The 13,157-nt window shown below is 34.7% G+C and overlaps 1 protein-coding gene across 1 annotated transcript in view; it reads right to left on the bottom strand.

The window, feature by feature from the left end:
- The window catches only part of COL21A1 (collagen type XXI alpha 1 chain), a 181,987-nt gene that overhangs the window by 122,191 nt on the left and 46,639 nt on the right, over positions 1 to 13,157 (bottom strand). The window contains exon 2 of the mRNA XM_080805923.1: positions 2,078 to 2,203. Coding sequence (XP_080662049.1) covers positions 2,078 to 2,165 — 88 coding nt within the window. The 5' untranslated portion in view covers positions 2,166 to 2,203. The remainder of the gene's footprint in view (positions 1 to 2,077; positions 2,204 to 13,157) is intronic.

Genomic DNA, 13,157 nt, shown 5'->3' on the forward strand with positions numbered 1-13,157 from the left:
TAATCAGAGGGAATAGTAAGTACAAAGGTCCAGAGGTAAGAATCAAACAGAGCCCAAATGACAAACTGGTTGGAGTAATTCCAACAGTGCGAAACAGCCAATAGAGTACACTGAAAGGAATGGCTACATTTCCTGTTTCTCTCAATTCTGCACTCAAAACAGCAAAAATACTACCATTTATGGCCCATACGATAAATATCACATGTCCTTAGAGATAGTAAGTTTAAAGAGGGTGAGCTGAGTCAAGGTAATATGGTAACAAATTTTAAGTTGTGTTTTTACACATATTAATAGTCTCTCTTAGTAGTGATCAGGTGCCCAATATAATGATTTATTTTCTGTAGACATTACAAATAAGATATCATAATTGAAAAGGACCGTCCTGGAGGAAAAAACAAAGTTCAGTGACTATTAGCATTTGTATTTCTGTATTTGTATTTCCGCCTTTCCTTACATGTAAAATCAATTAATCAATCAATCTCTCTTTCTCTTTCCCTCTCCTTTCCTTTCCATTCTTTTCCTCATATTTGTCTATTTCCATATCTGGGACGATGACAAGGTCACACAAAGATGCCTCAATTTTAAAGGTAATTCACTCACAGTTACCGGTAAAAATAAACTACTGTCAGGTGAACACATAGTCCAGAAGTTACCAAAAAAAATTTTTTTTAACTGCCAAAACATGGATTTACCTCAAAAATGTAACTGTGATTATGATGTCATTCTTAAGAAGATGTGAAGTCCAAAAAATCATGAGGAACACTGTTCCAACATCCTTTGGCATGGTAAACACTGCCAGAGTACAGGCCAGGGATAGCATAAATGGAATTCTGCTTCAGAGGCAAATTTTCTAATGCAAGGGAATGTAGTTCTGGGTTTTTCTGGAAGCTGGACTGGGATTAGAGACATATGATTTTGTTGGGCTTTTGTGGGAGAGACAAAAGGACAGGCAAGTTATGTTTGCAGAGTTCTTCAGGGTTGTCCTTCCTCAGTACTATGAGACTCATTGCCTAGACCTGCTAGTGTTTGTGTGCCACTTGATTCAGTATTTATAAACTCTTACAAGGTTATTCTTGGCCCTTCCTATCCCTTTCCAGAGCCATGGACCATATATTTCATAACCGCAAGGTTAGCCAAGAGCATGGGTACAAAAGCAAGTACTGCCATTTATAAAAACTAGACAAAATACCACTCCAAGAGACCTCTTCCTTAGAAAGATGAATCATCAGTGTCATAGAAAAAAAAATGGACTGAAGATCAAAGGCATAGTTCAAATACTAGTTATACCTCTAGCCAGCTGTATGATATTAGGTAAGCCCCTGAAATTTTGTGAATTTCTTTCCTACTCAAAAAACAGAGAAAATAATACGTACTTTGTATAGTACGTGGGTGGATTAAACTCTGAGAGTATTATACAAACATTAAATTCACTATTAATAAATTCTAATCAAGCTGAATCAAGTTGTCAAACCATATGATTTAAGTGCTGTAGAAACCATAATTTATAGTAGGGTGTATATGAGTTTCAAAATATGATTATAAGCCAACTTTTTTACAAGACTCGTGATATCTGTAAATAACGGCCTGGGTAGTAGAAATGCAATTAATATAGCTCTCCTTCTCTAATGCAAGCTCTCCTATACACAATCAGAATAATCGTCATCATCTACTGAGATGTCACTGAGCTAAGCCATTGATAGGAGTTACCCTGTTTACATGAATTATCTCGTTATCTCTATGAGATAACCTCATAAAATGGTCCTAATAACCCAATGAGGTAGGTACTTTATTTCCCTATCACTAAGTTCTAAATGGTTGAGTATAAACTGAATACCATACCATTTATTCCAAAGCCTAATGGGTAAAAGAGAATAAACAATTACCATGGAATTTTCTCAAAATTACCTCTGATAAAAGCTTTTCCCTCAGGTAATATGTAACATAGCAATTCATTTCATTTTAGGGAGTTACAGCATCAAAAATAGTAAGAATTATGTCCTAAAAAGAATTGCTTGAGCTCCCCTAATTGTATTTCCACAATCAATTTGTTGATAACAAAAATGCTGATAATTCTTACTTGATCTTATTTCCCCATCTTCGGCTAATACAAAATTCCGAAGAAGCAGGACCAAAATTATCCAAAGTAATGAAATCTGGTGAGCCATGTTTCTGTTTTCGTTCTAATATTTTGGTTTTAGAATTCCTAAAGAGAAAAAAGAAGAAAAAAGTTAAACACATTAGAAAAATAAAGAAAGACAAGGGTTCAAATATTTTCATTGTAATACTCAGAGTAGTTCTTACTAGCCTTAAAATAATTTACCTGTCTAAAATAGCCATATTTTAATAAAAGAAAGGACAAGAACCATATGATCCTCTCAACTGATAAAGAAAAAGCATTGACAAAATACAGTATCCTTTCTTAATTAAAACACTAAGGATAGAGGGAACATCCCTCAATATCATAAAAGCCATATACGAAAAGCCCAGAGAGAATATCATTCTCAAGCTATTCTTGGGAATGAGAGCTTTTCCCCTAAGGTCAGGAACAAAACAGGGATGTCCACTCCCACCACTGTTGTTCAACATAGTACTAGAAGTCCTAGCTTCAGCAATCAGACAACAACAACAAAAAATAAAAGGCAACCAAATAGGCAAAGAAGTAAAGCTTTCACTCTTTGCAGATGACATAATACTTTATATGGAAAACCCAAGACTCCACCCCAAAATTGCTAGATCTTATACAGGAATTCAGCAAAGTGGCAGGATATAAAATCAATACACAGAAATCGTTTGCATTTCTATATACTAACAATGAGACAGAAGAAAGAGAAATTTAAAAATTGATCCCATTTACAATTGCACCAAAAATCATAAGATAGGGGCGCCTGGGTGGCTCAGTAGGTTAAAGCCTCTGCCTTCAGCTCAGGTCATGATCCCAGGGTCCTGGGATCAAGCCCGAATTGGGCTCTCTGCTCAGGAGGGAGCCTGCTTCCTCCTGTCTCTCTGCCTGCTTCTCTGCCTACTTGTGATCTCTGTCTGTCAAATAAATAAATAAAATCTTAAAAAAAAAAAAAAGATACCTAGGAATAAACCTAACCAAAGAGGTAAAGGATCTGTACTCTGAAAACTATAAAACGTTCAGGAAATAAATTGAGTAAGATACAAAGAAATGGAAAAACATTCCATGCTCACAAATCAGAAGAACAAATATTGTTAAAATGTCTATACTACCCAGAGAAATATACACATTCAATGCAATCCCTATCACAATACCACTGGTATTTTTCACAAAGCTGGAACAAGTAACCCTAAAATTTGTATGGAACCAGACAACACCCCAAGTAGCCAGTAGAAAGAAATGTTGAAAAAGAAAACCAAAGCCAGTGGCATCACAATTCTGGACTTCAAGGTATATTACAATGCTGTGATCATCAAGATAGTATGGTACTGGCACAAAAACAAACACATAGATCAATGGAACAGAACAGAGAACCGTAAGTGGATCCCCAACTCTACAGTTAACTAATGTTCACCAAAGCAGGAAAGAATATTCAATGGAAAAAAGACAGTCTCAACAAATGGTATTGGGAAAACTGGACAGGCACAGGCAGAAGAATGAAACTGGAGAAATTTCTTACACCATACACAAAGATAAAATCAAAATGGATGAAAGAACTAAAGGTGAGACAGGAATCTATCAAAATTCTAGAGGAAAGGGGCGCCTGGGTGGCTCGGTGGGTTAAAGCCTCTGCCTTCGGCTCAGGTCATGATCCCAGGGTCCTGGGATCAAGCCCCGCATCGGGCTCTCTGCTTGGCGGGGAGCCTGCTTCCTCCTCTCTCTCTGCCTGCCTCTCTGCCTACTTGTGATCTCTGTCTGTCGAATAGGTAAATAAAATCTTTAAAAAAAAAAAATTTAAAAAAAAAAATTTCTAGAGGAAAACACAGGCACAACCTCTTGAAATTTAGCCACAGCAACTTCTTGCTAGACACTGTCTCCAAAGGCAAGGGAAACAAAAGCAAAAATGAATTTTGGGACTTCATCAAGATAAAAACTTTTGCACAGCAAAGGAAACAATCAACAAAACTAAAAGGCAACCTACAGAAAGTGAGAAGATATTTGCAAATGACATATCAGATAAAGGGCTAGTATCTAAGAGCTATAAAGAACTTGTCAAACTCAAAACCCAAAAAACAAATAATCCAGTCAAGAAATGGGCAGAAGACATGAACAGATATTTCTCCAAAGAAGACATATAAATGGCCAAGAGACACATGAAAAAATGCTCCATGTCACTTGGCATCAGGGAAATACAAATCAAAACCACAATAAGATACCACATAACACCAGTAAGAATGGCTAAAATTAACAAGCAGGAAACAAATTTTGGTGAGGGTATGGAGAAAGGGGAACCCTCTTACACTGTTGGTAGAAATGCAAGTTGGTGCAGCCACTTTGGAAAATAATATGGAGGTTCCTCAAGACATTAAAATAGAGCTACCCTATGACTCAGCAATTTACTACTAGGTATCTACTCCAAATATACAAATGTAGTGATCCAAAGGGGCCCCTGTACCCCAGTGTTTATAGTAGCAATGTCCACAACAGCCAAACTCTGGGAAGAGCCCAGATATCCATCAACACAGGAATGGATAAAGAAGATGTGATATATACATACAATGGAATATTACTCAGCCATCAGAAAGGATGAAATCTTGCCAGTTTACACTGACATGGATAGAACTGGAGAGTATTATGCCGAGTGAAATAAGTCAATCAGAGAAAGACAATTATCACATGGCTTCGCTCATATGTGGAATTTAAGAAACAAAACAGAAGATCATAGGGGAAGGGAGGGAAAAATAAAATAAGATGAAATCAGAGAGGGAGACAAACCATAAAAGACTCATAACTATAGGAAACTGAGGGTTGCTGGAGGGAAAGTGGGGGGATGGGGCAACTGGGTAATGGATATTAAAAAGGGCACATGATGAGGCACCTGGGTGACTCAGTCAGTTAAGTGTCTCTCTTTGGCTTGGTCTTGATCCCATGGTGCTGGGATTGGGCCCCACATCAGGCTTCTTGCTCCGTAGAGAGCCTGCTTCTCCCTCTTCCCTCTGCTTCTCCCCATACTTGTGGTCTCTCTCTCTCCATCAAAAAATTGATAAAATCTTTAAATAAATAAATACAAGTTAAAAAAAAAAGAGGGAACATGATGTAATGAACACTGGGTATTATATGCAACTGATGAATTACTGAACTCTACATGTAAAACTAATGATACACCATATGTTAACAAATTGAATTTAAATAAGTAAAAAATAAAAATAAAATAGCTGTATTTTAAATATATTAATGCAAGAGAACCATGAATAGCAGTTGAAGAAAACCGTAAGTTTTTTAATTCATAATTATCTTGGAAAAGTACAAACTTTTCTAGAACTTCAGGCTTTGCTCAAAATATTTACTAGAATTCCTCCTTCAAGCATGGCCTGTAGAGCTTTATCACATTCTTTTCATTATCTCAATGGTAGTAAACATTTTTCTCTTAAAAATGGATTTGCATTTTAAGAAATACTTAAAGGGTATCTGGTTAAAATATTTATATAATAAAGCCAAGTGAGAAGATTTAATTTTTTAATGAGGTATGATTATAAGCATTAGGATCTATTTTATTTGATTCATAAACACTCAGTTACATGGCTTTAATATGTCTTCTAAATTAGTCCAAGGACTTTACTTCTGGTTAGAATGTGGAAAGTGGCAAGAGACTGTCACTCCCACTAATGAAAACATGCCAGATAAACTATAAAACTATAGTCTTTTAAACCCAGCAGAAAAGACAGGATTTAAAGAAATCTAAATAAGCAAAATTCCAAAAATTATTAATCCTTTATAAGATAGAGGAGATTCTGGGCTGTTTTCATCCCTAGCAGAAAGGGAATCCTCCTCAGGAATAGGAATTTGCACAGCATGAGAGAAACCAGACAAAACTGATGTGACACACTACAGTCCTGCACACAGAGTGAGTATGCCTGCATCCAGTAATTCTTCCCCATAAGCCTTAACAAAGTACATGGAACAGAGAAGTAACACAGAGAAAGTTGAGAGCAATACAGAATAGCAAGAGAGATCTACCTTCTTCACGCTGTTCAGGTAGCCAGAGAATTGCTCAAATACAAATCTTTGGCTTGCTGAAGCCTAGGGAAGAGGCAACAGAACTGAGTAAAGTCCCTCTAAGGCACTCCAATCCTTCACTACTATAGAGACAGATATCTCAAAGCAGAAAGGCAAATGAAGGACAAGAGAGAAAAATAAAATTTGGAAATACAAAAAGGTAGAAGCCATATTGACAAGCTGAAACAAATCTCCCAAGGTTCTCTCAGGGTATGAGAAGAAGTAAGAAAAATCTGATACCTGATCAGGATTAAAATATTCAGTATGAGATCCAGAGATGGTCTAAATATCAGAAATATCAAATAGGGTCTGTGAAATGGTTATCATATACAAAGGATCTAGTGAATAAGATGGAGAATAGGCAAATACATGAGAAATTTCATAAGAGAGATGGAAAACTTAAAGATACAAGCTGAAATGATTGCCGTCAAAAATATTTCAAACATATAATTCATACAGTGGTTATCTCCATACATCAGAGGAAAAGATTAGTAAACTTGAAGATGTCAGTAGAAATCACCCAAAATGAAACCTAAAAGGGGGTCGGGAGAGAATGATAAAAGGAAGAGAGCATCTGAAATCTATGGAACAATATCATCCTTTCAGACGGAAAGGAGAAAGTGAATATTTGAAATACTTGAAAATATAGCAGCCAAAGATTTTTCTAAACTGTCAAAAGCTACCAACAATCAGATCAAAGAAGTTCAGCGAACCCCAAGCAAAATAAAAAGTGAGTCAGACCTAGGTACTTTACACTCAATTAGTATCAAAATAAAAGAAAATTCTTAAAACCAGCCAACCAACCAGGAAAAAGACATTGCATACAGAGGGACAACAATTCAAATTTTAGGTGGAAATTTCATAGTAATAGAAAAGGCAGACCAGAAAGATATAAAAATTCTAAATGTGTACACATCTAATAATAAAGCTACAGAATACATGAAGCAAAAAATGGGAACTTAAAAAATTTCAAATCAAAAGGCTACATTTTAACACCCACTTTTTAGTAATTACTGAATTAGACAAAAAAATTAGTAAAGGTACAGGTTTTAAAAACATCAACGAACTTCTACATTTATAGAACATTCCATGTAACAACAGAATATACATTCTTTTTGTAGTGTAAATGAAATAGACACCAACATAGATCATATGCTGAAGAAAAAATAAGCCTCAAATTCCAAGGAAATGAAATTATACTAATTATTTTCTTTGACCAAATGGCATTAAATTAGAAAAAGGAAAAAATCCCAAAATATTGGGAAATTTAGGAACATATTTCTATATAATTCATAAGTTTAAAAAATCAGAAGGGAAACTTTAAAATATTTCAAACTGATCAATAACTTTTTTTAAAAAATGAAAATTTTATGATGCAGCTAAAGCACTGTTTAGGGAGGACATTTAGCTTTAAAAAAGTATATTTTAGAAAAGAATAAAAATTTAAAAATTAGTATCTAAACTTCCATTTTAAGAAGCTAGGGAAAGTAGAGGCACCTGGCTGGCTTAGTCAGAGGAGCATTCAACTCTTAATCTCAGAATTGTGAGTTCAAGTCCTCCCTGGGGTGCAGAGATTACTTAAACAAAAGCTTTAAAAAAGTCTATTTCAAAGAATGTAGGGACCATAAAACAAAGCCAAAAGAAAAAAAAAATAACTGATGAAATAGAAAATTGAAAAATAAAAAAGAGTTAATTCTTTGAACAAATGAACATTCTTAGAAATCCTAGCAAGAATAACCAAGAATAAGCAAGAAATAAAACAAAAAACATAAATTACATGAGTCGATATTGAGATAGGGGATGCCACTACAGACCCTACAGACATTAAAAAAAAATAGTAGAACAGACAGATGAGATAAACAAAATTTCAGAACATACTACCTATAGAAACTGGTCTAAATTGAAATTCTCTATTAGAGAAATCAATGTTTAAACAAAAATTTTCCCACAAAACAAAACTCCAGATCCAGATAGTTTCACCAGTAATTTCTACCAAGTATTTAAGGGAAAAAAATAATACTAATCAAATTATTTCATGAAATGAAATGAAATAAAAATAGAGGTGAAATGAACTTTCCCCAACTTTTTGTATCAGGCCAACGTAACCCTAATAGAAAATTAGACAAAGATATAACAAGTTAAGAAAACGATAGTCCATTATCCTTCATTAACAAGGATGTAAAAATGCACAAAATATTAACAAATCAAATCCAGTAATATATAAAAAAGATCATGACAAGTAATGTTTATCCAGAAATTGCAAGATTGGTTTAATGTTCGAAACTCAGCTGACGCAACTTACTATAAGAGACTAAAAAAGAAAAATAAATGAACCTCTCAATTTATACAACAGAGGCATTTAACAAAATTTAACACCCATTCATGATAAAATTCTCAGAAAACTAAAAAAAGAGAACTTTTCAACCTAATGAATGCCATGTATGAAAAATCAATAGCTAACATCCTAACCAAATGGTGAAAACTGAACAAATTCTCCCCCATATAGGTAAGAAGTTAGACATATTCTCACATCACTTCTATTCAAAAATGTACGGAGAGTCCTAGCCACTGTCATATTCAAAATGAAAAATAAAAGATATAAAGCCTATAAAGGAAGAAATAAAACTATAATTATTTATAGACAAGATTTTAGAGAGCTCATGCTCTCTAAATAAATATAAATAAATAAATAAATAAATAATCACTCAATCTTTGTCGGGGGGAAGACTCTGTATTGGTTACATGTTCATCCTTATCAAATTGATCTATGAATTCAACAAAATCCCAATCAAAATCCCAGCATATTTTTAAAAAGAGAGTGATGAATTTATTCTAAAATTATATAAAATCCAAATGATTTTGAATTAGAAAAACAATCTTAAATGAAGAACAGTCTTCAATAAAACACAATCTTGATTAAGAAGAACTAAACTGAAGAATTTACACTACTTGATTTTGCCTTACTATAAAGATCCAATAATCAAGAAAGTATGTTATTGGTGAAGGGATAAACAAAGAATAAAACCCAAAAGAATTCAGAAATAGACCCACACTTACATGGTCAATTGATTTTCAATAAAAGTGTCAAGGTAATTGAATAGGAAAGTCTTTCCAATAAATGGTGCTAGATCAACTGGATAAACACAATAAAATGATCCTTGACCCTACCTCATTCCACATACAAAAATTAGATTAAAGTATAGATCAAAATGTAAAAGCTGAAACTATTAAGCCTCTAAAAGAAAATTTAAGAGAACATCTTCATGACCTTGGGAGTAGGCAAAAACCACTAGCAATTTTAACATGGATACATCAGATTTCACCAAAATTAAAGATTTCTGTTCCTCAAAAAAATATCATTAAAAATACAACCCAATAGGGACACCTGGATGGCTCAACTGGTTAAGCGGCTGCCTTCAGATCAGGTCATGATCCTGAGACCCTGGGATGCAACCAGGCTCCTTGCTCAGGGGGGAGCCTGCTTCTCTCTCTGCCTGCCACTCCCCCTGCTTGTGCTCACTCTCCGATTAAAAAAAAAAAAAAAAAAAATACAAGCCAATATTCACAACAAAATACTTATAAAAAATGACCCATACCAGAATACATAGATTTTTTAAATTCTTACAACAGTACTCAGCCATAAAAAAATAAAATAAAATCTTCCATTTATAATAACATGGATGGACCTACAGGGTATCATGCTAAGTGAAATAAGTCAGTCAGAGAAAGACAAATACCATATATTCCATTTATATGTGGAATCTAAAAACAAAACAGAAACAGACTCATAGATACAGGAAATAAACTGCTGATAACCAGATGAGGGTGGGGTTGAGGGGCAGATGAAATAGGAGGAGATTAAGAGGTACAAACTTCCAGTTACAAAATAAGTAAGCCACAGGATGTAACAGCATAGGGTATATAGTCAATAATCAAGTAATCACTGTGTATGGTGATGGATGGTAACTATACTTATCATGGAGATCATTTTGTAATGTATAAAAATATTGAATTACTGTGATATATACCTAAAACTAATAGGATATTTATGTCAATTATAGTTTAACAAAATAAAAATATTTTTAAAAATAAATATTTTTTTAAAAAGCAAAATAATTCTTGACAAAAAAAAAACTTCCTAAAAATCAACAATTTAAAAAAAATCCAATTTTTTTTAAATGGGTAAAAGTCATGTACACACACATTACATAGGAAGATACAGAAATGCCCAATAAACATTTTAAATAGCACTCATCGTTAGTCATCAGAGAAATGAATGTTAAGATCATGATAAGAAAACATTTCACATCCACTAAAACAGCTAAAATTGAAAAACTGACAATATCAAATGCTTTTGAGACTATGTGGAAAAATTGGAACTCATACATGGCTGGTGAGAGTGGGAAAATGATATAACCACTTTAGAGAATTGTTAGATTCAGTCTCTTAGAAAGTTAAACTATGTCCAGGAATTCTCCTGTTAGGTATATAACCTAGAGAAATGAAAATTTGTGCCTATAAAAAGGCTTTAATGATGTTTGTAGTAATTCTATTCAAAATCATCTCAAATTAAAAATGACTCAAATGCTAACAACAGGGGAACAGATAAGTTGTGTGGCATATTCACATAATGAAATAACACATAGCAACTACAACAACAAAATGAACTGTTACACCCAACACGTGAACAAATTTTAGATATGTTCTACTTAATGAAAGGAGCCAAACACAAAAAAACACATAAAACATGATTCCAGTTTCATGAAGTACCAAATCACAAAACCAATCTGTGGTGGTAGAAATCAGGAAACGTTTGCCTTAGATGAAAGAATTCAACTACAAAGTAGCAAAAGTAAATTGGCTGGGTCAGAGAAATAGGCTACATTTGCAGTGATGATGTTCAGGTGTCTAAATTTGTCTAAGGTCATTAAACTTAAGGCTTGATAACTATACAATTTGTTGTATATAAATTATCCCCAAGTTAAAAAAAATCTCGTATCATCACTGTCATTTTTCAAATTAGGCTGTCCCTTGTCGACAAAATGCTATAAAGGCCAAAAATGTCAGTGAGAGGCATTTTTGGTGAGTCATCACCAGGATGTGCTGTTTTATGGCAATAATGTGTGCTAATAAATATTGGCTAACTTCCTTCCCAAAAGCCTCAAAGTTATTCTGCCCCTCTACCGTAGTCATCCTCATTATTTCTATGTAGTATCTAATTCCTTCAGAATTCTTGGGTTAGAGTTAGTTGTCTAATATTATTAAATTCTAGGTCAGCAACCATAAAAGTAGACTACAGGAAAGGGGCATTATTTATTGTCATGTTATTTAACCTTAGAAAATTTAGACACCTTAACTGGTATGTTTCATAAATATATGTTATAACTATTTCATTGTACCTATGCTTAAGTGCAATGCGTATAAACTGAGGCATAACAAACTTTAACATTCACTTCAATCACCCGGGAAATCTAAACATATGGATGCCCCTAGCCCTACCCAATAGCTTCAGGTTGTAGAGCAAGAGACCAAACATTTTAAAAAATAATAAAAATAAAAAGCTTCCTATACCCATATGCTGATGTATACCAAAGTTCTAGAAATCTGGTATAAGGTAATACAAAAATGATACATAAGGAAAAAAAGCTGTAAAGTTCCTAGGGTTCCTATTCTTTTGGCAGAGAAATAAATTAGCAATCCCCAGTAGGAAAGCATTATTCAAACAATCTCTACAAGCAAAAATGTGTAAAGAATGTGCTACTCAAAGAGTGGCTCATATGCCACCTTTACACACGGAAAATTCTGCCTTGATAATGTAACCTTTTAATTCTATATAAATAATTCTTAATGGATAAAGAGAAAAGCAGGAATTACTCTTTTTTTTTTAAAGATTTTATTTATTTATTTGACAGAGATCACAAGTAGGCAGAGAGGCAGGCAGAGAGAGAGGGAGAAGCAGGCTCCCCGTTGAGCAGAGAGCCCGATGTGGGGCTCGATCCCAGGACCCTGAGATCATGACCTGAGCCGAAGGCAGAGGCTTAAACCACTGAGCCACGCAGGTGCCTCAAAAGTGGGAATCACTCTTAACAGAATGTAGGAATGTAGGAATTTAAACTGTACTCCTCTGTTAACATGGATATACACAGCTAAATGCACACCAAGCAATCTAGCTTATAGATTCAACACTGCCATTAACTACAACGTACTATCTTTCTTATAGTATTCAAAAAAATCAACTACAGAAAAAAATGATCCATATTCTCTGACCTCCCATGATTGTGATAAGGAAAATATAGAGTTTACAGTGTTGAGACACTTCATTTCATCTCGGGAAGTGGTGAAGAGAACAAGGCTTGCTTAGGTAACATGGCTTGTCTACCACATGCCCTCCAATAAGCTGCAGACCCAAAGGTTCTGGGAATTCAGAAGTGACCAAACTAGTTAAGGAATCAGTTTTCATGTAGTTCCTGTTCCAGACACTAATTAACTGAATGAGAAAATTTCATATGGGGGCGCCTGGGTGACTCAGTGGATTAAAGCCTCTGCCTTCGGCTCAGGTCATGATCCCAGGGTCCTGGGATCGAGCCCCGCATTGGGCTCTCTGCTCCGCGGGGGGCCTGCTTCCTCCTCTCTCTCTCTCTGCCTGCCTCTCTGCCTACTTGTGATCTCTATCTGTCAGATAAATAAAATCTTTACAAAAAAAAAAAAAGAAAGAAAATTTCATATAATGTTAAGTGCTAGGAAGAAATACAAACAGTAATATAGAACTTGGGGCCAGGAGAGGAAGGGCTCCTTTAGATCTTGAAGTCAAAACAGGCCTATGAAAAGATGCCCTTGGAACTGACAGTTAAGTCCCATGAAGAGCCACCCTTGCCCTGAACAGAAGACAAAGTTTCCCTTCCATGGAGGGATTAAGTTTGTCTAGTTGTATGAACAGAAGAGAGCTTGGGGAAGCATGAGTGTAAGAGCACGAGAAAAAGAC

This window comes from Martes martes (assembly GCF_963455335.1).
Source record: "Martes martes genome assembly, chromosome: 6".
Taxonomy (NCBI): Eukaryota; Metazoa; Chordata; class Mammalia; order Carnivora; family Mustelidae; genus Martes; species Martes martes.